Source organism: Aquarana catesbeiana, linkage group LG04 (genome assembly GCF_042186555.1).
Source record: "Aquarana catesbeiana isolate 2022-GZ linkage group LG04, ASM4218655v1, whole genome shotgun sequence".
Taxonomy (NCBI): Eukaryota; Metazoa; Chordata; class Amphibia; order Anura; family Ranidae; genus Aquarana; species Aquarana catesbeiana.
The window spans coordinates 487,372,170-487,396,170 of NC_133327.1; the positions used below are offsets into that span (position 1 = coordinate 487,372,170).

Genomic DNA, 24,001 nt, shown 5'->3' on the forward strand with positions numbered 1-24,001 from the left:
GCCTGGCATGTTCTACTGTGTGTGTAGTGTTGGTGCACTCACATACCTGCCTTCTCTCCTCGGGCCGGAACGGAAAATACCGACCCGAGGGGGGATGACATCACTTCCTTTGCTGCTGTTTAGCATACAGCAGCAAAGGAGTGTTCCCATTGGCCGGCGGCGATCGCGAGGGGGGGGCCACGAACGGATGGCCTCCCCCTCGTCTCTGATCGCCGGGGGACAGAACGGGACCGCCTCGGGCGGCGGGGGGGGGTCCGATCGGACCCCCCACCCGCGGGAGGCAAATCACGTACATGTACGTGATTTTGCCTGCCCGTGCCGCCTTGCCGACGTACATCGGCGTGAGGCGGTCCTTAAGTGGTTAAAGATCTTATTACTATAACTGTTAAATTGAAAGACAAATGGAATCCTAGGTTTATCAGATGAATATCTCTTCTTATTGCAATTACCAATAGGGTTCAAAATTTTATTTAATTCCTGTCTGATTAAACCTTCTGGATAGCCCCGCTCCTTAAATTTAAAGCACATTTCATCTAATCTCTGGTCTCTTATTGTAGTATCACTCACAATCCGCATCACTCTGAGAAGTTGGCTTCTAATGATAGAACTAAAAACGTGGGGGGGATGGTAACTGTCATATCTTAATAGCTGGTTCCTATCAGTGGGCTTAGTATATATGTCCGTTTCAATCCGTCCTTGTTTTGTGTATGCCCGTATATCTAGAAAGGGGACCGAGTTCCCACCAATGTGAATTTTGAACTAAATATTTGGTGAAATACTGTTAATCATCTCATCAAAGGTTTTAAGCGATTCAATGTTGCCCCGCCATATGGCAAAAATGTCATCTATATAGCGCCACCAAGTGGCGCAATGTTCCCGAAAAATTTCATTGACAAAGATATATTTCTGCTCAAAATCATGCATAAATGAACAAGCATATGGCGGGGCAACATTGGAGCCCATGGCAACACCCGTCAATTGCACATAATAACGATCCCTGAAAAGAAAATAGTTGTTATATAAAACCAAATTGAACAACTTTTCAAAAAAGGAAATCTGAGCTTCTGAGTACTCATGACAGTTCTTAATTAGACTCAGCGCTGCTTCAATGCCGGCCACATGAGGAATTGATGTGTATAGACTTGTTACATCCCAAGTGACAAGGATACAATTGTCTTGGATTTGTGGTAGGTCCCTAATTTTGGACAGAAAGTCACCAGAGTCCTTGATATAGGATGGAGTAGTTTTCACCAAAGGTGATAACACTCTGTCCAATAATTTAGCCGTGGGTACAAAGATCGAATCTCTTCCTGATACAATCGGGCGTCCTGGTGGGGAATGTTTGTCCTTATGGATCTTGGGGAGTATATACAAGACCGGAATACGGGTATGTGTTGGTAACAGAAATTCATACAGGTCATGTGAAATTAACCCTTCTTTAAATGCTGGTTTTACAATACTCTCCAAGATCTTTCTAATACTCCATGTGGGGTCTGATTGCAGAGGTTTATACACTGTGTCATCATCCAATTGCCGTTTGATTTCATTCTCATACGCCTGGGGGTCCATGATAACCACCGAACCCCCTTTATCAGCAGGTTTACAAATAATATCATTCCGTTTACTTAGTTCCCGTAACGCTATTCTTTCATGAGGGGACAGGTTGTTAGGTACATGATCTTTAAAGTCCACTTGTTGTATTAACCGTTTCACATCTCGGGTGACCTCCTGTACAAACATCTCAACCGGTACGTAAGTAGTGGGGGGAACAGATTTAGATTTCATCATCAGTCCCAAACTTTTATTACTCAACCTCCCTTCAACCATGTCGTTATGGACAAATGGTTTATGAAGAAAATGGACCTTCCATCTAATATTACGAAATAGGCAATACAGATCTTGATCTAACTGAAATGGATCTAGATGACTCTTAGGGCAATAAGATAAGCCACGGTTAAACAGTCCTACCTCATCCGATGACAGGACCCGCCTGGAGATATTATGTACTAGGTCTCCCTTGATCGGGCCACGGTTGCCTCGTGTATTGCGGTATCTGTCGTGACTCCCTTCTCTGTTGTAGCGGGACCTGGTTTGCATCCGAGTAGTGGACAATTCTCTCCGATCTGTTTGTAAAAAATTAGATGAGGAATCAGTGTCTGTATTAGCTGAAGAATTATCGGACATTTCCCTCCTGTGGCTTCCATACTCGCTACGACCTCGTCGGTTGTATGGACGCGGCCATCGGTATACCTGGTTCCTCTCATAATCCTCGATGTCCCGATCAAATTTGTTGCGTTTTCTGGTCTCCAGTTCGCAACGATATTTGTTAATATTTTCATCAGCCAACTCTTTACACTTATTAAACTCCTCCAAAGTCATTGCTGTACGCAAATCTGATTCAATCTTAGTAAGTTGTTCCGACAATGAGGCCAATTCCTTGTGTATAAATGAAATGGTTAAAGTCATTAGATCAAATGAACATTTGTTAAGAATCTGCATAAATGTGCTCTTGAATTCGTCGTTATCACTGAATAGGGTAGGGGCCAATCGCACCCTCAAACCTCTAAGAATCCGTTGTACCCGATGGTATTCAGCTAAAGTTAGCCCGTGTAGTTCCAAGGATGTATGTTTCCTTCTTAGTTTTTCCCATGTACGAGAATTGTAAACCGGGGTGTTACCCGTCAGGAAGTTTCTGGACCCTGAGATCTGAGACATGATATGTGTGGTCTCTTCCTGGGTATATAATGTGTGTGTGTGTATGTATTTCCCTTTGAAACTGCTGGTAACCTTGAGCCTGTGTCTGGGATTACAGATGGCCGGTTTGGCACGCTTTTTTTTTTTTTTTTGAATACTGGCACGCACGCTGCCGGCGTGTGTGTGCGCCGTCGGTGCGCCGCGTAAGTCAGGGCGGCACATGCGCCGTGAGGTGGGCGTGCTGCCAGTCGCTTATGCGCGCGCTCACTCTCAAGCTAATGCTTTATAGGTATGGAGCTCCTGGCATGCGCGTGGACAACACAGAGCGATAGTTGGGCACGTGAGTCTGGTGGTCTTGGACACAGTGGTGACAGGTTAAAGGCTGGTTATAGTTTGTGGGGAGTACTCCTTTTCTTCCTCGTGTGTAAGCAATGTCTTCCAGAAAATGAGGTATAGGGAACAAGGCAAGCACAGGGGTAAGAGTACCTCCTTTAAAAACAGGAGACCAACCCCATGCTGATGCAGCCTCAGTTTCTCCTGAAAGACTTGCGCCATCTGGCCTGGCGGAGCCATTGCATTTGTCAGGCATAGTGGCCACTACCAATATACCTGCCTCGGCTTATGTTACAAAGGAGGATTTGGCATCTGCCTTAGCGGGCATTGAGGGCAAAATAGCTGGCATGATTGCCTCTGTAACACAGGGGGGGAGGAAGCGTAATAGATCTCCCTCCCCTGAGCCTGGGCCAAGTGGAGAGTCACTAGAGCACCAGGACTCTTATAGCCAGATGGGTCCAGGTGATCTGGAACCAGAATGGGCAGAGGATTTGATAGAGGTGGTCATGAAGAACCGAGAGGAAGGAGAGGCTGAAGGATCCTCGGCTGAGGACTCTGGCTCTGAAGAGCCAATTTCAGCCTCCCATTCCCAAAAATTGTTTATCCAATCTCTAATTGAGATGGTACGGATTGGGTTTAAGTTACCCCCGGTTCAGGAGTCTGCAATCTCCTGTTCTACTTTGGGATCTTTGCGACCTCAGCAAATTTCCCAAGCGTTCCCTTTGCATCCGTTAATGGAGCAGGTGGTTTACGCAGACTGGGAGCACCCTGACAGGATATACTTACCTCCAAAAAGGTTTTCTGTCTTATATCCTATGGAGGAGAAGTTCAGGAAGAAATGGAGCACACCTTTGGTGGACGCTGCCATATCTTCTGTAAATAAAAGTTTAACCTGTCCAGTGGATAATGCCCAGGTATTTAAGGATCCGGCTGATAAAATTCTAGAGTCCTTATTAAAGGCCTCCTTTTCGGTTGCTGGTGCAGCAGTTCAGCCAGCAGTTGCAGCTATTGGGATTTGCCAATCCCTAAAGGATCGCTTTAAAAGGTTGGTAAGGAACATACCTTGCCAGGAGGAATCTGCCGAGGAGTTATCGGAGATTCCTCATGCCTTATGTTTTGCAGTAGATGCATTGAAAGACTCAATCCAACAGATGTCTTGTTTTGCGTTACTGCCAGTTCATATGCGCAGAGTCTTGTGGCTAAAGAACTGGTTTGCTGAGACGCCATGTAAAAGGCTACTCGCAGCTTTTCCATTCCATGGAGAGCGCTTGTTTGGCGAGGATCTGGATAAATATATCCAAAAGATCTCTGAAGGAAAGAGTGCCCTACTCCCTATTAAAAAGAAAGGGAAGCAACCCTCTTATAAAATTCCTAATGCTCCAGAACCTAGTGCTTCTTCCCCTAAGCGGTATCGACGGTCTCAGCCGTCTGGCTTTAAAAGACCCCAGGGTCAGAAGAAGCCTTGGACCCAAAAGCCACCCAAGCCCAGCTCCAAGTCTACCTTGTGAAGGGGCGCCCCCGCTCTCACGGGTGGGGGGTAGGCTTCGGCTGTTTGGGGAGGCCTGGGAAGAACTGGTTCAAGACAGATGGATCATTTCCGCTGTAAAATACAGTTACAGAATAGAGTTCCGGGAGATCCCCCCCTAATCGGTTTCTGTACTCAAGGGTTCCGTCAGATCCAGAGAAAAGAGGATGCCTATTCCTAGCTTTACACCATCTGCTGATGTAGGGGGTAATTGTAAAGGTTCAGCACGAGGAAAGATTCAAGGGGTTTTACTCAAACCTATTTACCGTGCCGAAACCAAAGTGGGAAGTAAGGCCCATTTTGGACCTCAAGGCTCGCAACTTCTTTGTAGACGTCCGATCCTTCCGCATGGAGTCGGTTCGTTCAATAATAAAATCCCTGAGAAAGGGAGACTATTTAGCGTCCATAGATATCAAGGACGCGTACCTTCATGTGCCGATCTTCGGTCCACATCAAAGGTTCTTTTGCTTCGCTGTAGAGGGCAAGTCAGCTTGAACCCTGGATCAGCCTATGGTTCTATCTCCACAGGTTCTATGGAACCTCTCTTGGTGGTTAAGAACCAGCAACTTGGAAAGAGGGAAATCTTTCCCAAAGGTAGCCTGGAAGCTCGTAACCACGGACGCCAGTCTTCTCGGTTGGGGAGCAGTTCTAGAGGAAGCGTCTGTTCAGGGAATATGGTCACAGACAGAAAGGACCTTGCCCATCAATCTATTGGAGATTCGGGCAGCTCATCTGGCTCTGCGATTCTGGACATCCAGATTGCGGGGTCTTCCTGTCCGAGTCCAGTCCGGCAACTCCACGGTAGTGGCATATATCAGCCACGAGGGAGGTACCAGGAGTCGGGCAGCCCAAAGAGAAGTAAATCATATATTGACTTGGGCAGAAAAACGTGCCGTTTCTGTCGGCAGTGTTTATTCCGGGGGTGGACAGTTGGCAGGTGGATTTCCTAAGTCACCAGAAATTGTTACCAGGGGAATGGTCCCTGCATCCCGAGGTTTTTCTACAGATCTGCCAATACTGGGGGACCCCGGATGTGGATCTGCTGGCATCCAGATTCAGTGTCAAGCTGGACAGGTTTCTATCCAGGACCAAGGATCCGCTGGCTGTCGGGATAGACGCATTAGTAGTTCCTTGGGATCAGTATTCTCTGATATATGCCTTCCGTCCGATCCAAATTCTGCCGCACTTACTACGCAGAATACAGGAGGAACGAAGGCCGGTGATCTTAGTGGCTCCAGTGTGGCCCCGGAGATCCTGGTACTCGGAGATTGTGAAGTTGGCAGTAGGGGACCCATTGGTCCTTCCTTGCTGTCCAGACCTGTTGTCTCAAGGGTCCATATTCCATCCTTCTTTACGGTTGCTGAATTTGATGGCCCGGCTATTGAGACCAGACTATTGAAAGACTGTGGTATTATGGGTTCAGTCTTGTCTACTTTGATAAACGCTAGAAAGTCAGTTTCTAGAGCCATCTATTATAGAGTCTGGAAGTCATACATTTCTTGGAGGAAAGAAAATGGAACCCTCGTAGGTATACGATTGGAAGAGTTCTCGCCTTTCTTCAAGCAGGAGTAGACTTACAGCTCGCTTTAGGGACACTTAAAGGACAGATTTCGGCCTTATTGTTTTTTTTCCAAAGACCAATTGCATCCCATTCTTTGGTGCGATCCTTTGTCAAGGGAGTAGCACACCTAAGGCCGCCGCTTAAACCACCTTTATGTCCCTGGGACCTAAATTTGGTACTGTCAGCCTTAGAGTCAACCCTTTGAACCTATTAGGCATGTTCCTTTTGTCCTGTTGACCAGAAAATGTGTTTTTTTGGTGGCTATAACATCGGCTAGAAGGGTGTCAGAATTGGCCGCCCTTTCTTGCAAAGAACCTTTTATGATTCTTCATCAGGACAGAGTGGTCATGTGCCCTCGTCCGGAATTTCTACCGAAGGTGGTTTCCAAATTGAATTTGCTTCAGGATATCATTTTACCTTCCTTTTTTCCAAACCCTAAGACTAGGGAGGAAAGGTCGCTTCACTCACTGGATGTGGTGAGGGCGATAAAAGTTTACTTGGAAATGTCAGCTCCCTTTCGGAAGACTGACTGTTTTTTTGTCTTGCCTGAAGGTCCTAAAAAAGGACAGCCGGCAACAAGTTCAACTATATCCAGGTGGATTCGTCAGACTATTATCCAGGCGTATGGATTAAAGCGCAGGGTGCCACCCCGGGATTTAAAAGCACATTCCACTAGAGGGATTAGTGCATCATGGGCAGTACGCCAACAGGTGCCTATGGCTCAGGTTTGCAAAGCGGCCGCTTGGTCTTCAGTTCATACGTTCACCAGGTTGTACCAGGTGGATGTGAGATCTCAAAAAGAGGCTGTTTTTGGCCACAGCGTGTTGCAGGCAGCTCTATAGTCTCAGGCCCGTTGGGTTTAGGGATAATGTGCCCCCCCCCTCAGGTGCATTGCTTTAGGACATCCCACATAGTCATTATTATTATGGTGCTCTGTGTCCCGTGATGTACGATAAAGAAAAATGGATTTTTAAAACAGCTTACCTGTAAAATCCTTTTCTTGGAGTACATCACGGGACACAGAGGTCCCTCCCCTCTTTCTGGGATTGTCATTGCTTGCTACAAAACTGAGGTACTTCCGGTATAGGAGGGGTTATATGGGAGGAACCGTCTTACTATTGGTTGCCAGTGTCCAATCACCTAAAGGTAAGCGTATAACCCACATAGTCATTATTATGGTGCTCTGTGTCCCGTGATGTACTCCAAGAAAAGGATTTTACAGGTAAGCTGTTTTAAAAATCCGTTTTTATTATCGTACATCACGGGACACTGAGCCATAGTAGTTACTATGTGGGTTATAGGCCACCTGCAGGTGATGGACACTGGCACGCCCTAAGACAAAAAGTGCACTCCCTATATAACCCCTCCCACTACTGGGAGTACCCCAGTTTTGTAGCAAAGCAATACACGTGTATACCAAAGAAGGGAGGGACCTCTATGTCCCGTGATGTACTTCAAAGAAAGCCATGCAGACCGGATCCATTCAAGGTGTCTTTTTGGCCGAATTGCATGGTACCCAGGCCTCGTATCCGAAGAAACGAGGTCATGCCTGTAACGCTTATCTTTTTAGAGAGCTGGATCCAGTACTTTTTGGTAGTAAGGCCATAAAGTTTTACTGGCGGGATGCTATTACAGCTCCAGAATAATGGGTTTTCTCGAGGATCCCCAGCTCCTGAAGGTTTAATGGAACCCACGGTGAAGTGTGAAGATTGGGTCTGTTGGTTTACCACAGAAAACCCTGCGGCTGGAAAGTGGAGTTTTCTAAGAAATTTAAAAAATTTTTTTATGAATGTCTCCTTTAAATTTGTAAATGTGTCATGCCTATGTGATCACCACTGGGGGCTGTATTGAGCACTTACATCTCATGCTTCTCAGAGAGCCACGAGTGTCCAGGAAGCATAATTTCTTCCTCCTCTGGCCAGCTGCAAGACCTCCGGTAAGCCTTGGGAGGGGGGGTGGTTCCCTCTCCCCACCAGATGCCCCATGTGCAGTTTTTTCCTCCCCCTTCCAGCTCCCCCCTCACTATTTCTTGCTCCTTCATGAGATCCCCATAGGATCAGGAGCGTGGGAAAAAGTGCATTTTAAAAGTTAGAGGGGAAGGGCCAATGTTCAGTCCGGGAAGGGAGGTTTTAAAAGGCACCATTTGTGCTATTCATGCTGCTGGAGGGACACAAGAGCAAAGGTGGTATTAGGAGGTTTGGTGACACAGGCATTCCTTTTTGACACATTTACTGCATCAGGCTGAGCATTAATAGCAGCAACAGAGCTGGACTATTGCTCAAGCAGTGGATGCATTCCTTCTGGTAGTACCTCTGCTTTGTGTATCGGGCTATGAGCGGAAGGGGGTGAAAAACACCTCAAGAAATGGGGAATTCCAGCAATTGAAGCTGCTATATCCTCAGTAAATAAAAATCTGACTTGTCCAGTTGTCAATGCTCATATGCTAAAGGATCCAACAGATAAGAAGTTGGAGTTCCTTTTCAAAAACTATATTTCGCTCGCAGGTTCAGTCGTTCAACCTGCACTGGCAGCGATCGGAGTTTCTCAGCCCTTAAAGGACCAGTTTATAGATGTACTCAAAGTTATTCCTGGTCAGAAGGCCCAGAATTTGGCTGGAATATCAGAAGCGTTGTGTTTTACAATAGACGCTATGAAAGATTCTATTCTCCAGGCCTCACGGCTCATGCTAGGGCTGGTACATGTGCGTAGAATCCTATGGTTGAAAAATTGGTCACCCAAAAGGCCATGCAAAAAACTCTTGGCCACTTTCCCTTTTCATGGTGAACGGTTGTTCGGAGATGATCTGGATAAGTATATCCAAAGAATTTCTAATGGGAAAGTTCCCTTTTACCGGTTAAGAAGAAGTTTAAGCATTTTTCTTTTAAACGTACTTCTCCAGTGCCGGGGGCAGCAGCCTCCAGGCAGTCACGACGGCCTCCACTGTCAGGTTCAAGAGGTAAACCTCAGGGTCAGTCCCAGGGTCAATAGAGGACCTGGAGGAAGAAACCCACAAAACAGAATTCTAAATCCTCCTTATGAAGGGATGCCCCCGCTCGCTCGAGTGGGGGGGGGGGGGGGGAACTTCTAAAGTTTTTAAGGGTCTGGCAGGAACAATGTCAAGACAGATGGGTGGCTTCCTCAATTTCTCTAGGTTACAAATTAGAGTTCCGAGAGTTCCCGTCTCCTCGTTTTCTCAGGTCAAACGTTCCCAGAGACCCAGTGAAAAAGAAGTCTCTCTCTCTAGCTCTGGATCATCTTTTGTCTCAAAGAGTGATATCAGAGGATCTCTTGGAAGAGCGAGGTATGGGGTTTTATTCAAACCTGTTCACGGTTCCAAAGCCAAACGGGGATGTCAGACCCATTTTAGATCTCAAAGATCTGAACCGTTTTTTATCCGCTCTTTTTGCATGGAGTCAATCCGATAAGTAATCTCCATCCTTCAAGGGGGACAACTTCTGGCATCAATCGACATCAAGGATGCTTATTTCCATGTGCCGATTTTCCCCGCTCACCAGAAATTTCTACGCTTTAAGGTACAAAATCTTAATTTTCAGTTTGTAGCTCTACCTTTCGGTCTGGCTACTGCACCTCGAGTATTCACAAAGGTCCTGGATCCTCTTTTAGCCAGGTTAGGGCCCAAGGTATAACAATACTAGCCTACTTGGACGATCTACTCTTGATAGATCAATCGGTGCCTGTTTAAACCAAACTTTAGTCACCACAATCAGCTACCTGGAAGACCTAGGTTGGATTCTCAACCTAGAGAAATCCTCCTTAAAAACATCAAGGAGATTGCAGTACTTGGGGCTGATCATAGATACAGCTCAGAAGAGGGTGTTTCTGCCCCAGGAAAGGATCAATTCCATAAAGGACATAAAGGAACAGATTCAGTTGGTCAAAACAAAGAAAAATCCTTCTATTTGACTTTGCATGAAATTGTTGGGAAAGATGGTGGCTTCTTTCGAGGCCGTTCCTTATGCGCAGTTTCATTCAAGACTGCTACTAAACAGTATCCTGTCAAATTGGAACAAGAAGGTCCAAGCTCTGGACTTCCCAATGCATTTATCCCCTGATGTGCGTCAGAGCCTCAATTGGTGGTTGATATTACCAAGAATCTTCAAAAAGTGAAATCCTTTCTACCAGTTACCTGGAAGGTGGTAACAACAGTTGCCAGCCTTCTGGGCTGGGGAGCAGTCCTGGAAGAAGCGTCTGTCCAAGGGAAATGGTCCAAATCAGAGAGAACCTTGCCCATCAATATTCTAGAGATTCGGGCAGTACGCCTGGCCCTGGAGGCCTGGACGCTCAGACTACGGAATTGTCCTGTCAGAATTCAATCCAACAATGCCACAGCAGTGGCCTATATCAATCACCAAGGGGGCACGAGAAGTCGTGCGGCCCAAAGAGAGGTGAATCATATTCTTTCTTGGGCAGAAAGCAACATTCCTTGCCTATTAGCAATTTTCATTCCAGGGATAGAGAATTGGCAGGCGGACTACTTGAGTCGCCAACAATTGTTCCCGGGAGAATGGTCCCTTCATCCCGACATCTTTCTGTTAATATGTCAGAAATGGGGAGTTCCGGACGTGGATCTGTTTGTGTCCAGGTTCAATTGATCCGGTGGCATGCGGAACAGATGCCTTGGTCTTTCCGTGGGATCAGTTTTCACTGATCTATGCGTTCCCTTCTGTTCTGCTGCTTCCGCGTCTTCTTCGCAGGATCAAGCAAGAAGGGAAGGAGGCGATTCTTGTGGCCCAGGAGATCTTGGTTTGCCGAGATTATAAAAATGGCGGTAGGGGACCCTTGAACCCTACCACTGTGGCCACACCTTCTCTCGCAAGGTCCGGTATTCCATCCTACTTTACAAACGCTAAATTTAACGGTTTGGCTATTGAGACCCACATTCTAAAGGACCGTGGGCTATCAACTTCAGTAGTTTCTACTTTGGTTAATGCCAGGAAGCTGGCCTCCAGAATCATATACTGTAGAGTCTGGAGGGCATATGTCTCCTGGTGTGAATCCAGGGGTTGGCACCCCAGAAAATATGTCATAGGTAGGCTCCTTGATGGGATTAGAGATGAAGCTGGCCTTGAGTACTATCAAGGGTCAGGTGTGGGCCTTATCAGTATTTTTTTCAACGTCCACTTGCTTCACACTCGCTGGTTCGTAACTTTATTTAGGGGGTAACACGGATTAATCCTCCAGTTAAATCACCCCTGAACCCTTGGGACTTAAATTTAGTCCTGTCGGCTTTACAAAAACAGCCTTTTGAGCCTATTCGAGATATTCCCTTGGTCCTCTTAACGAGGAAAATAATTTTCTTGGTTGCCATATCTTCTGCAAGAAGAGTATCAGAGTTGGCTGCTCTTTCTTGAAAAGAGCCATATTTGATTATTCATAAGGATAAGGTTGTATTGCGGCCTCATCCTAATTTCCTACCGAAGGTAGTGTCAGGTTTTCATTTAAACCAGGATATTGTTCTGCCTTCATTTTTTCCACAACCCCGTTCTGTGGAAGAAAAGTTACTACATTCTCTTGATGTGGTGAGAGCGGTCAAGGTATATTTGAAAGTGACCGCTCAGATTCGTAAAACAGATGTTTTGTTTGTATTGCCAGATGGTCCTAAAAGAGGACAGGCAGCGTCAAAATCTACTATTTCTAAATGAATCCGTCAAGTGATTGTTCAAGCTTACGGTTTAAAAAGGAAAATTCCTCCCTTTCATATTAAAGCGCACTCCACCGGGGCTGTTAGTGCTTCTTGGGCAGTGCATCACCAAGCCTCCATGGCTCAGATCTGCAAGGCCGCAACTTGGTCTTCAGTCCATACATTTACCAGATTCTATCAAGTAGATGTAAAAGGTCATGAGGATATCGCCTTTGGGCACAGTGTACTGAAGGCTGCAGTATAAGTCCTCTAGTCTTTTGGTGCCCTACTTTTTGTTGTCTCCCTCCCTTTAGTTGCCATTGCTATGGGACATCCCACATAGTAACCACTGTGGCTCTGTTTCCCATGATGTACGATAAGAAAATAGGCTTTTTATAACAGCTTACCTGTAAAAATCCTTTTCTTTGAAGTACATCACGGGACACAGAGGTCCCTCCCTTCTTTGGTATACACGTGTATTGCTTTGCTACAAAATTGAGGTACTCCCAGTAGTGGGAGGGGTTATATAGGGAGTGCACTTTTTGTGTTAGGGTGTGCCAGTGTCCATCACCTGAAGGTGGCCTATAACCCACATAGTAACTACTATAGCTCTGTGTCCCGTGATGTACTTCAAAGAAAAGGATTTTACAGGTAAGCTGTTATACAAATCCTATTTTTTTTGGTTCAATAGACATCAGTGGAGAAGCTGCAGAAATGCATGTTGTGCAACAAAATGGCCAAAAAAAACATAAAAAATGCAAAACTCAAATCGCAGCAGAATCACACGTGGAAAAAAGCAATGTAGAAACAGATCAAAAGCAAACTGCATTGGTGTGAACCAAGCTTTATGCTGGTCATACACGTATCAATTTTCGGACGAGAATATTCATACGAAAAATCTTTGTACATTCGCTGAATGAAAGAATGTCATTTGAAAATGTCACTATTTTTTAACATTCAGTTTTAAAATTAATGTAATTTCTGAACGAAAACCACATACACTGTCTGAAAATTCCTTTGACCAAAAAGTTTTCTATTCTGCTCCTTAGAATTTTCCCATCACTGTGGTCAAAAAGTGTTGATTTGACCCCATTAACGATTAGAAAACCAAACAAACGTTCTTAAAATTACATTTTTTTTTAAGGAAGTTTTCGAATGGCCAGCATATAATATATTGCAGTTCTGTCTGAAAATCGGGAAAACAGTCGTTAATTTTTTTTTTTCTTTAAATAAAAAATTTGATCTGAGTCTGATATTTACTAGATTCACCCTCTAATATTATATACGATATATCTCTTCTGTCTGTTATTCTCAAAGTGGATTAGAGAGTTAGCTCCCTAACCATATAGTTGGTTATTTATATTTATCACTGCATATAGATATTTAAGAATAAACTGCTTTTTTTTATACTTTACATATTAACTAAATTATACACCACACTTTTTTGTTTAAGGTTTTTATCTGATTAATCGAAACAACAATCGGCCAACTAATCGATTATCAAAATAATCGTTAGTTGCAGCCCTACTGGTCTCCCACAGTACACAGAACATGAAAATGCAATTATTTTAGAAAATATAAACTGCTAAATACCTTTTCTCATCAGCAGTATTTAGCAGTCTTATGACTTTTATCCATGTCTGACTGAGCACTGGTTAAAGCTTGTAGGGGAAGTTTTCATTCTCCTCTGACTGTCCCATGAGCCTGCATGTCCCCTGACCCTCTGTCTAGGCAGTGCTGATTGGCCTTGTGCTTATCACATGCATGCTCTCAAAAAAAACCTAAAAATGTAAAAAACAATTCTGTAGCAATACACACGAAAGTGAGCATGTGCAAAGTGCCTCCTAGGGCTCTGTACTATCAGGAGATGAATTGGGGACTGTGGACGAAGGGGGGGGGGGGGGGGGGATCAGGGAAGATGGGATCAAACAGCATTTTTACACAATGCAGAGGATTAACCCTTTAGTTTCCACAGTGAGTATAGCAAGCATGCTTTACTACGTATACAGTGACTTGAAAAAGTATTCATACCCCTTGACATTTTTCACATTATGTCATGTTACAACCAAAAACATAAATCACAATTATTGGGATTTTATGTGATAGACCAACACAAAATGGCACCTAATTGTGAAGTGGAAGGAAAATGATAAATGGTTTTCAAGTTTTTTTTTTACAAATATCTGAAAAGTGTGGCGTGCATTTGAATTCAGCCCCCATGAGTCAATACTTTGTAGAATCACCTTTCACTGCAGTTACAGCTGCAAGTCTTTTTGGGGATGTTTCTACCAGCTTTGAACATCTAGAGTGAAATTTTTTCCCATTCTTTGCAAAATAGCTCAAGCTCTGTTAGATTGGATGGGTAGCATCTGTGAACAGCAATTTTCAAGTCTTGCCACAGATTCTCAGTTGGATTTAGGTCTGGACTTTGACTGGGCCATTTTAACACATGGATATGCTTTGATCTAAACTGTTGCATTGTAGCTCTGGCTGTATGTTTAGGGTCTTTGTCCTGCTGGAAGGTGAACCTCTGCCCCAGTCTCAAGTCAAATACAAATGCACACCACGCTTTTCAGATATTTATTTGTAAAAAATTTTGAAAACCATTTTCCTTCCACTTCACAATTATGTTCCACTTTCTGTTGGTCTAACACATAAAATCCCACTGAAATACATTTACGTTTTTGGTTGTAACATGACAATGTGGAAAATTTCAAGAGGTATGAATATTTTTTCAAGGCACTGAACAGACTAAATTTACTGTTGTGGGTTTAGTAACACTTTAATGTTAATGGTTATGAGTACACAGATCAGGTCCATGCTCCCACCTCTCACCTTGTGACTTTCTACAAAAGTACAGATAGCAAAAGTGTTCCCATTTGGGCACAGAACAGTCCATGAATGCATGCAGCTCTCTGGCAAATCTACACTATATGGTAGGAAAAATGTAATGTTCATCACAGTGTATAAAGTGGAGCAATGTGTAGTATATAATATATAGTACAGAAATAAGTAGTTTGCAGTATAATTTACAGCATAATCATATACTGTATATCCCTGTGTTCAGAACCTAAAATGAGCAATGGAAAAAGTAACATGGTGTCAGAAGTCATCTGTTACAAATTTGTCTTTGAAACCAAGTTTGTAATAATAAATTAGCTTTTAAACTAAAATGTAAAACCACTTTTATCTTATTTATGTACAGTGCATTTATGAGGCCGGGTGTATAAATGTCACTGGCAGGGAAGGGGTTAACTGTATTCCTTTACTGTGTTCTAACTGTAGGGGGGATGGGACTGTCTAGGAGGAGAGAGAGATGATCTGTCTCTACTCCCCTGAAAGAACTGGGATTTGTGTGTTTATGGTTCTTGCTCTGTCACGAGCGATCGCGGGTGCCCGGCGGACATTCGCATCGGCTCCAGGCACACGCTGCGGGTGTGCGCGCCCCTTAGTGGCCAAAAGGAAAAGCAACGTAAGGTAAAGTCGATTTGCCCAGCCGAGCCAACCTGCCGCAGTAAAACTGCGGAGGCTGGTCTGGAAGTGGGACCTCACAGCTGACAATGCATACTGTATCAGAACTGCCTGCAGAGCCCAGAGACAGGATTCTTGCAAGGCATACGTTTTGGGAAGGCTACAAATAATCTCTGCACTGAAGGTTCCCAAGAGCACAGTGGCCTCCATAATGCTCAAATGGAATGATGAACAAAACATAATGGAAATTACACTATAACAGCAATATAAGATAGGAACATTTTTGGAAACCGGTGTGTTATTCAAGCTGTACAATTATCAGGATTGTGTAGTCATCACTGAAAATAGTAAAGAAATGACAATAAATGATTACCTTGACAAACTCTGAAAATAAAAAGAATGTCTGTTAGAATTAATGAGGTGCAATAAGGCTGGGTACAGTCTATGCCAGTTTGCTTACGGCCATGTTTGCAGGGGCACAGCAGCCAATTCATTTGTATGGGCTCCTTTACCTACGAAAATGTGGGGAAAAGGTCCCTGCACGTTTCCAAAATTGCAGCCACAGGGAAATGTGTACATAGTGATATGTGGTTTCAAGTGCAGGGGGGTGCCATTAGGAGTTAATGGCACTTTCACACATCTGCTAAACAGCAGTGCATTTTGATGCAGATGCAGGAAGGCGTGCAATTACACACAGTCCCGCACCTGCATATTGTGTGAACTAGAGCTGAACGATTCTGGGTAAAATGAGAATCATGATTTTTGTCCCTTAGAATAAAGATCACGGTTCTCTCACGATTCTTGCGGTGTAACGTCATCTTTCACATTATACAAAAAAAAAAACTAGGCTAACTTTACTGTTTAGGTTTTTATTTTAATTCACTGAAGTGTATTTTTTCCCAAAAAATTGCATTTGAAAGACCACTGCGCAAATACAGTGTGACATAAAATATTGCAACGACTGCCATTTTTTTTTCTCTAGGGTTTCTGCTAAAAAATATATATATATATATATAATGTTTGGCGATTTTGAAGCAAAAAATACTGATTTTAACTTGTAAGCAACAAGTGTCAGAAAAAAGGTTTAGTCTTTAAAAGGGTTGTAAAGGCAGAAGGTTTTATTTATCTTAATGCATTCTATGCATTAAGATAAAAAGCCTTCTGTGTGCAGCAGCCTCTCCTCAGCCCCCCTAATACTTACCTGAGGTCCCACCCTGTCCAGCGATGTCTGAGATACTCCTTCCTGATCAACTGAGACACGGCAGCGGCGCCCTTGGCTCCCGCTGCTGTCAGTCAAAGTCAGCTAGCCAATCAGGGAAGAAGGGGCGGGGCCGGGGCGGGGCTCCGTGTCTTAATGGACACAGGGAGCTGTGACCCAAATAGAGGAGGATCCGGGCTGCTCTGTGCAAATCCACTGCAACAGAACAGGTATAACCTGTTTGTTAATTTTATGGGGAAAAAAAACGCCTTTACAATCACTTTAAAGCGGAGGTTCACACAAAAATTGAACCTCCGCTTTTTGGAACCCTCCCCCCCTCCGGTGTCACATTTGGCACCTTTCAGGGGGGAGGGGGGTGCAGATACCTGTCTAAGACAGGTATTTGCACCCACTTCCGGGCATAGACTCCCACGGGAGTCTATGCCTCTTCCCGTCCCCACCGCGCTGTCTGCTGGGACACACACCGGTCCCAGAGACAGCGGGGACCAGTTAGGAAGCGCAGCGTGACTCGCTCATGCGCAGTAGGGAACCAGGAAGTGGAGCCGCAGCGCTTCACTTCCTGATTCCCTTACAGATAATGGCAGCGGCAGCACCCGAGGACTGAGGGACGATTCGGTCTCGGGTGCCGACATCGCTGGACCCTGGGACAGATGAGTGTCCTTATTTTAAAAGTCAGCAGCTGCAGTATTTGTAGCTGTTGACTTTTAAATTTTTTTTTTCACGGGACTCCTTCTTTAAGTGGTTAAACTGCCCTCATTTGCAGGCTGAAGTTCATTACTTTGATCTATAATAACCAAATTATACTTTGTTTATAGTTCTCTCCCAGCGGTTGACAATGTTGATAAACATTTGCTGACTTTTTAAAAATGTTTTTATCTTGACAGCTGGGTGAGCAGAGAATGGCTCTGCTCTTGTTATCTGAATAAATCATGGAAATGCTGGATTAAGATCGTGAGGGGGGGTTGAATCAAGATTTTTAAATGATAAATGGTGCAGCTCTAGTGTGAACCTAGTCTAACAATACATATTCGCAGTAAAAGCAGAAGGCAATAATGTTACTAAAAGGTTGTCTGTTTTTCATACAGTAGCTCTTTGATTTCTAGTTGGATGGAAAAAAGCACTTTCCTACACTGCTCACTTACGTGTACTGATTTATTTTTTATCTTTTATGAATTCCTATGGAAATATTCCGTGCAAAAGATGACATGAAAATACCCTGCATGTCCGTAAATTTAGTTTGAAAAGTGTTTTTTCTTATTCTCCAAAACGAATCAATGCACATCCATTCATAATAGCCCTGTAATCAATTTTTCATGAAATTGTTTCTCACTATGTTTTTCTGCCTCCTTGTAATGTCCTCCAGGAGCGCCCTAACTTATCCTTATCACCTTCACTTCTGTTCGTTTGGAACGTGCAGCACACATTAGTTATGGATGTGTGCACTAGTCTATACACATTACAAATAGTTCCTAGTCCATCTCAGGAGCAAGCAACATAGGTTGGCTACGTTCCTACATACAGTTGGACCATGGAGAATGAACATAGCCACCCCAAGAGGAAGTTGGAATTTGAAGGAGGCAGAGAACAAAAGAATATACATTTTAAAGTTAAGAGTACACATTTGAATAGAATTTTTAAATTTTATTTAACAAAAATTGAAAGCGATTGTAAAGTCTATTTTTTTTCTATAAAAATATCAAACACGTTATACCTACCTGCTCTGTGTAGTGGATTTGCACAGAGCAGCCCGGATCCTCCTCTTCTCGGGTGCCTCTTCTGTACTCCTGGCCCCTCCCTCCTGTTGAGTGCCCCCACAGCAAGCAGCTTGCTATGGGGGTACTCGAGCCAAGTCAGAGCTCCCTGTGTCCATTTAAAGACGGAGCTGTGACCTGGCCTGCCCCCTCTCTCTCCTGATTGGCTAGCTGACCTTGACAGCAGCGGGAGTCAATGTCACCGCTGCTGTGTCTTGGCCAATCAGGAGGGAGAGTCTCGGATGGCCAGGACACTCGTGGACATCGCTGGACAGAGATGGGGCTCAGGTAAGTATTAGTGGGGCTGAGGGGGGCTGCTACACACAGAAGGATTTTTATCTTAATGCATAGAATGCATTAAGATAAAAAAACCTTCTGACTTTACAACCCCTTTAATTTCACTTTAGGATTGTATATGTATTCTTTGCAATGCACATTTGATTTCCCCTCTAAAAATCTGATGTATTATTTTCTGCAGGAGAAGACTTTGCAGTGGTGCAGCAGGAAATTATAATGATGAAGGACTGCAAACACACAAACATCGTGGCATACTTTGGCAGCTATCTGAGGTAGAGTATTAAATGTGACTATTTAAAACAGAACCTATAACAAATTGATAAAAAAAGCATTCCATATTAATAATTATGCTACCAAAGTAAGTGTGTGCTGTAAATTGCCTCCAGCATTGCTCCTGTTTCTTCTTGCCGGAGGCTGCCATTTTGCTGAAGCCGAGAGCCCCTAAACAGCAGTAAATCTTAAAGCAGAACTAAACCCATTGATTTAATGGTTTAAAAAAGTTACATTCCAGGAATGCTGGAATTGCTAACTGTCACATTTTCTTGTATCATCAACCAAACTGTCAAACTATCAAATGGCTGGTGTCATAACTGATCACATGTGCAGCACCATGGCAGTTGCAGATCAAGCAGAAGCAGCTTCTTTGGCTGTAAAGGATAGGAGGGTTTAATTCCACTTTAGCAGATCGGCCTCTACAAACTTGGTAGTGCCTAAAAATGGAGAGCAACTGAGCATGTGCAGGGCAGGGTGAAACAGTATATTACTGGATTTTAACCACTTAAGGACAAGCCTATTTCTTACACTTGGTGTTTACAAGTTAAAAATCACTTTTTTTTTGCTAGAAATTTCTTTGAACCCTGTTTGCGGTCATTGCAATACTTTACGTCACACCGTTTTTGTGCAGCGGTCTTACAAATGCAATTTTTTTGGCAAAAATACACTTTTTTAAATAAAAAAAAAAAAAGAAATCAGTAAAGTTAGCCCAATTTTTTTCTATATTGTGAAAGATAATGTTAATACGGGTAAACTGATGCCCAACATGTCATGCTTCAAAATTGCACCCTGCTCGTGGAATTGCGTCAAACTTTGACCCTTAAAAATCTCCAAATGTGACGTTTAAAAATTTCTACAGGTTGCCGGTTTTGAGTTACAGAGGTAGACTCTAACAGTCGTGGCGATACCTCACATGTGTGATTTGAACACCGTTTACATATGCGGGCGCGACTTGCGCGAGCACAGAGGGACGGGGCGCTTTGAAATTTTTATTTATTTTACTTTCTATTTTTACAAAAAAAAAAAATTTGGATCGCTTTTATTCCTATTACAAGGAATGTAAACAGCCCTTGTAAAAGAGAAAAAAAAAAAAGCATGACAGGACCTCTTTACTGTGAGATCTGGGGTCAAAAAGACCTCAGATCTAACATTTACACTTAAAAGCAATAAGAAAAACAAATTGCCTTTAAGGCCTGTTGGGCAGAAGTGACGTTTTGATGTTGCTTCCATCATCCAATAGCACAGAGTTGAGTGGGGGCCATCATTACCTCACTCAAATTCCTGTCCATCGGGATAGCATCGAATCGTCTCTACCGACGGCTCCAGTAAGGGGCAGGAGGGGAGGCACCTCTCCTGCCGCCGATACAAGTGATCTTGCGGCAAAGGCGTGGAGACCACTTTTATCTTAAAGCAGGCTGCTCGGCGTGAATAAAAATACTGGGGTTATGGCTGCTATCTGCTGTCATAACTGTATTTAACATCAAAGTAGTGACGTATAGTATCTCACAAAAGTGAGTACACCCCTCACATTTTTGTAAATATTTTATTACGGTATATCTTTCATGTGACAACACTGAAGAAATTACACTTTGCTACAATGTAAAGTAGTGAGTGTACAGCTTGTATAACAGTGTACATTTTCTGTCCCCTCAAAATAACTCAACACATAGCCATTAATGTCAAAACCGCTGGCAACAAAAGTGAGCACACCCCTAAGTGAAAATGTCCAAATTGGGCCCTAGCCATTTTCCCTCCCCGGTGTCATGCGACTTGTTAGTGTTACAAGGTCTCAGTTGTGAATGGGGAGCAGTTGTGTTAAATTTGGTGTTATTGCTCTCACTCTCTCATACTGGTCACTGGAAATTCAACATGGCACCTCATGACAAAGAACTCACTGAGGATCTGAAAAAAAAAGGTTGCTCTACATAAAGATGGCCTAGGCTATAAGAAGATTGGCAAGACCCTGAAAATGAGCTGCAAGACCATACAGCGGTTTAACAGTGCACGTGCTCAGCATCATATCCAGAGGTTGTCTTTGGGAAATAAATGTATGAGTCCTGCCAGCAATGCTGCAGAGGTTGAATGGGTGGGGGGTTCAGCCTGTCAGTGCTCAGACCATACACCGCACACTGAATCAAATTGGTCTGCATGGCTGTCTGCAAGGCTGTCGTCCCAGAAGGAAGCCTCTTCTAAAGATGATGCACAAGAAAGCCCGCAGTTTGCTGAAGACAAGCAGACTAAGCACATGGATTACTGGTACCATGTCTTGTAGTCTGATGAGACCAAGATAAACTTATTTGGTTCAGATGGTGTCAAGTGTGTGTGGCGGCAACCAGGTGAGGAGTACAAAGACAATTGTGTCTTGTCTCCAGTCAAGCGTGGTGGCAGGAGTGTCATGGTCTGTGGCTGCATGAGTGCTGCCGGCACTGGGGAGCTACAGTTCATTGAGGTAACCATGAATGCTAACATGTACTGTGATATACTGAAGCAGAGCATGACCCCCCTCCCTTCAGAGACTGGGCCGCAGGGCAGTATTCCAACCTAACAACTTCAAATACACCTCCAAGATGACCACTACCTTGCTAATGAAGCTGAGGGTAAAGGTGATGGACTGGTTAAGCATGTCTCCAGACCTAAACCATATTGTGCATCTGTGGGACATCCTCAAACGGAAGGTGGAGGAGCGCAAGGTCTCTAACATCCACCAGCTCTGTGATGTTGTCATGGAGGATTGGAAGAAGACTCCAGTGGCAACCTGTGAAGCTCTGGTGAACTCCATGCCCAATAATGGTGGCCACACAAAATATTGACACTTTGAGCCCAATTTGGACATTTTCACTTAGGGGTGTACTCACTTTTGTCAGATACTGTATATCCATCCGGAAGTGATCGTATAGAGCATAAGTGCTCAACCTGTGGCTGTCCAGTTGTTGCAGAACTACAAGTCCCATGAGGCATTATAAACACTTATTAATGTTTTACATGGCTTTACTTGCAAAAGTGGCCAGCCTGAAGTGATCTAGTAGGACTTAATTTTCTGACTAAAGATCCACTTTAATATGGGTCAAGCATAGCTTTGCAAGCTGTACACCGTCAGACCCTGTTCGTACTGGTGCAATTTCTCCTGGGTCTGTTGTTGCGCTGCTATGTACGACAATAGAAATCACGTTTTTCTTTATGGTGCCTGTTCACATCAATGCATCACGGTTCAGTGTGATTTTTGAAAAGGTGAAGATGCTTCTTTTGGTGCAGCATAGTGTATTTTTGGTCCCATGGACTTCAATGAGAACACATAAAAAGCACCAAGTTTCCTTTTAAAAAACAAAAACAAAACGCATAAAACATTAATGCACATCAAAAATGTGTTACAGAAATGCATTAAAAATGCGTGATTGTCCAGCAGCACTAGTATGAACCTAGGCTGAAATGGAGCAGGCAAAGATGGTTGTCAGACTTTGTCCAATTGTATGCATCACCTTCCCCTGCAATAAAAATGTTATGTTTTGTTGATATACTATGCAAGTCACATCTTCTGTCAAAGGAATGCAGCAGCTTTTCTCAATGCATACTGAAGACAGAGATTCCTATTCATAATTGATTTTGAGAGGGGTAGTAGTAAATCCAACCCAATTTTTTTTTTTTAGACTAGAGAAAGGTGTAAATGCGCAAAATTCTTACTTAAGGTGATTTGTGAAGGGTAATTAAAAAAAATCTATATAAACATGTTATACTTACCTGCTCTGTGCAGTGGTTCCTCTTCTTCTGGGGTCCCCTGCTTCCTCCAGTGGCTCCCGCTATCGATCTGCCTTTGAGGAAGGAGAGAACAGAGGGAGCCGCTGCTCTTGGGCACATCGCTGGATCAAGATTGGGCTCAGGTAAATGTAATGTAATGTAATGTGGAGGGAGCACAAAGAAGGTTTGTTTTTTACCTTAAAGTGGATGTAAACCCTCACATGTACCCAGTGAAGTGAACAGATTCAGATTTTACACAAAATGAAACAAATCACCCGACATAATTTTTATATGTATATCTGCTGTCTTCAGCTTTCTTTATTCTTTAGAAAGTGCACCTTGTGTTAGAAATTGTTCTTCCTGTTTGAGTAGTGGGAGTGGAGTCTAGGTATACACTGTATGTGAGCTGATTGGAGGAAAGGCACACACCCCCTTCCACATAGGCAGAGGAACGAAGATACTTGCAGAGCTGTGCTGTGAATGGACAAGCTCTCTGCTAATCTATTTATAGCTCCCTCCCCGACACAAATTTCCAGCTGCTTTTATCTCCTTTTTTTTAAATTCAAAGAAGTGTATTTGTTCCCAAAAAATTGCGCTTGTAAGACCGCTGCGCAAATACGGTGTGACATAAAGTATTACAATGACCGCTATTTTATTCTCTATGATGTCTGAAAAAAAATGTAATGTTTGGGGGTTCAAAGTAATTTTCTAGCAAAAAAAAAATGATTTTAACTTGTAAACACCAAGTTTGAAAAATAGGCTTGGTCCTTAAGTGGTTAATACGGGGAATGCAAAAAAAAAAAAATTCTGCCTTTCAGAACCACTTTGAATTTATGCAGTGTTTTAGTTCACCTATAGAAGTTTTTTTTTTCCCAACAAAGTTGGAGTTGTACTTCCACAGCTGTGGCATACTGAGAAAGAAGGGGGTGGCCCAACCTGCTTGAATTTTTATTTATTTTCATCCCTCCTGTTTTTTGATTGTTAAAAGGGTAGTATAAACATTTTTTTTCTTTTTTTCTTTGCAGACATTAATGCATTTTTAAAAAAATTTTATTGTGGTTACAATGTAGTATTTAGTTAGCATTGTAAAACAGTGCTTAGAACAATTATTTAGGAGCATAATGCATGAATGATCAGATCCCAATGGTTGATGCTGTATAGTTTAAATTGGCTGTTACTATGAGGGGGGTTGTATATGCTAAAGTGTCTCTTGCGTAATGATGTTTCCTGACAGGCTCCATGGCAGCATACATTTGGGTAGCCCCATCTTGCTCCTACCCCATAGGACACCACTCCCATAAATTTTCAGGCTGAGCCAGAGGCCGTGTTCCTTTTTTGTCCTCACTCATAGGACAATTTTGTTTGAAGTTATCCTACCTTTTGCAAGAATTGGCAACCGGATATCATGCTTGACAGCTGGGTGTATATTGGGAGCATCCTGTGGTGTCCAGAAGTCTTCTGAGATGGCTCCGGTAGTCACTGAGTCCCCAGCTATCAGCAGGGT

General features: G+C 43.5%; 1 protein-coding gene across 1 annotated transcript in view; it reads left to right on the forward strand.

Annotated features, from left to right (window-relative positions):
• MAP4K3 (mitogen-activated protein kinase kinase kinase kinase 3) overlaps nucleotides 1-24,001 on the forward strand; it is a 1,235,976-nt gene that overhangs the window by 207,802 nt on the left and 1,004,173 nt on the right. The window contains exon 3 of the mRNA XM_073628950.1: nucleotides 18,674-18,764. Coding sequence (XP_073485051.1) covers nucleotides 18,674-18,764 — 91 coding nt within the window. The remainder of the gene's footprint in view (nucleotides 1-18,673; nucleotides 18,765-24,001) is intronic.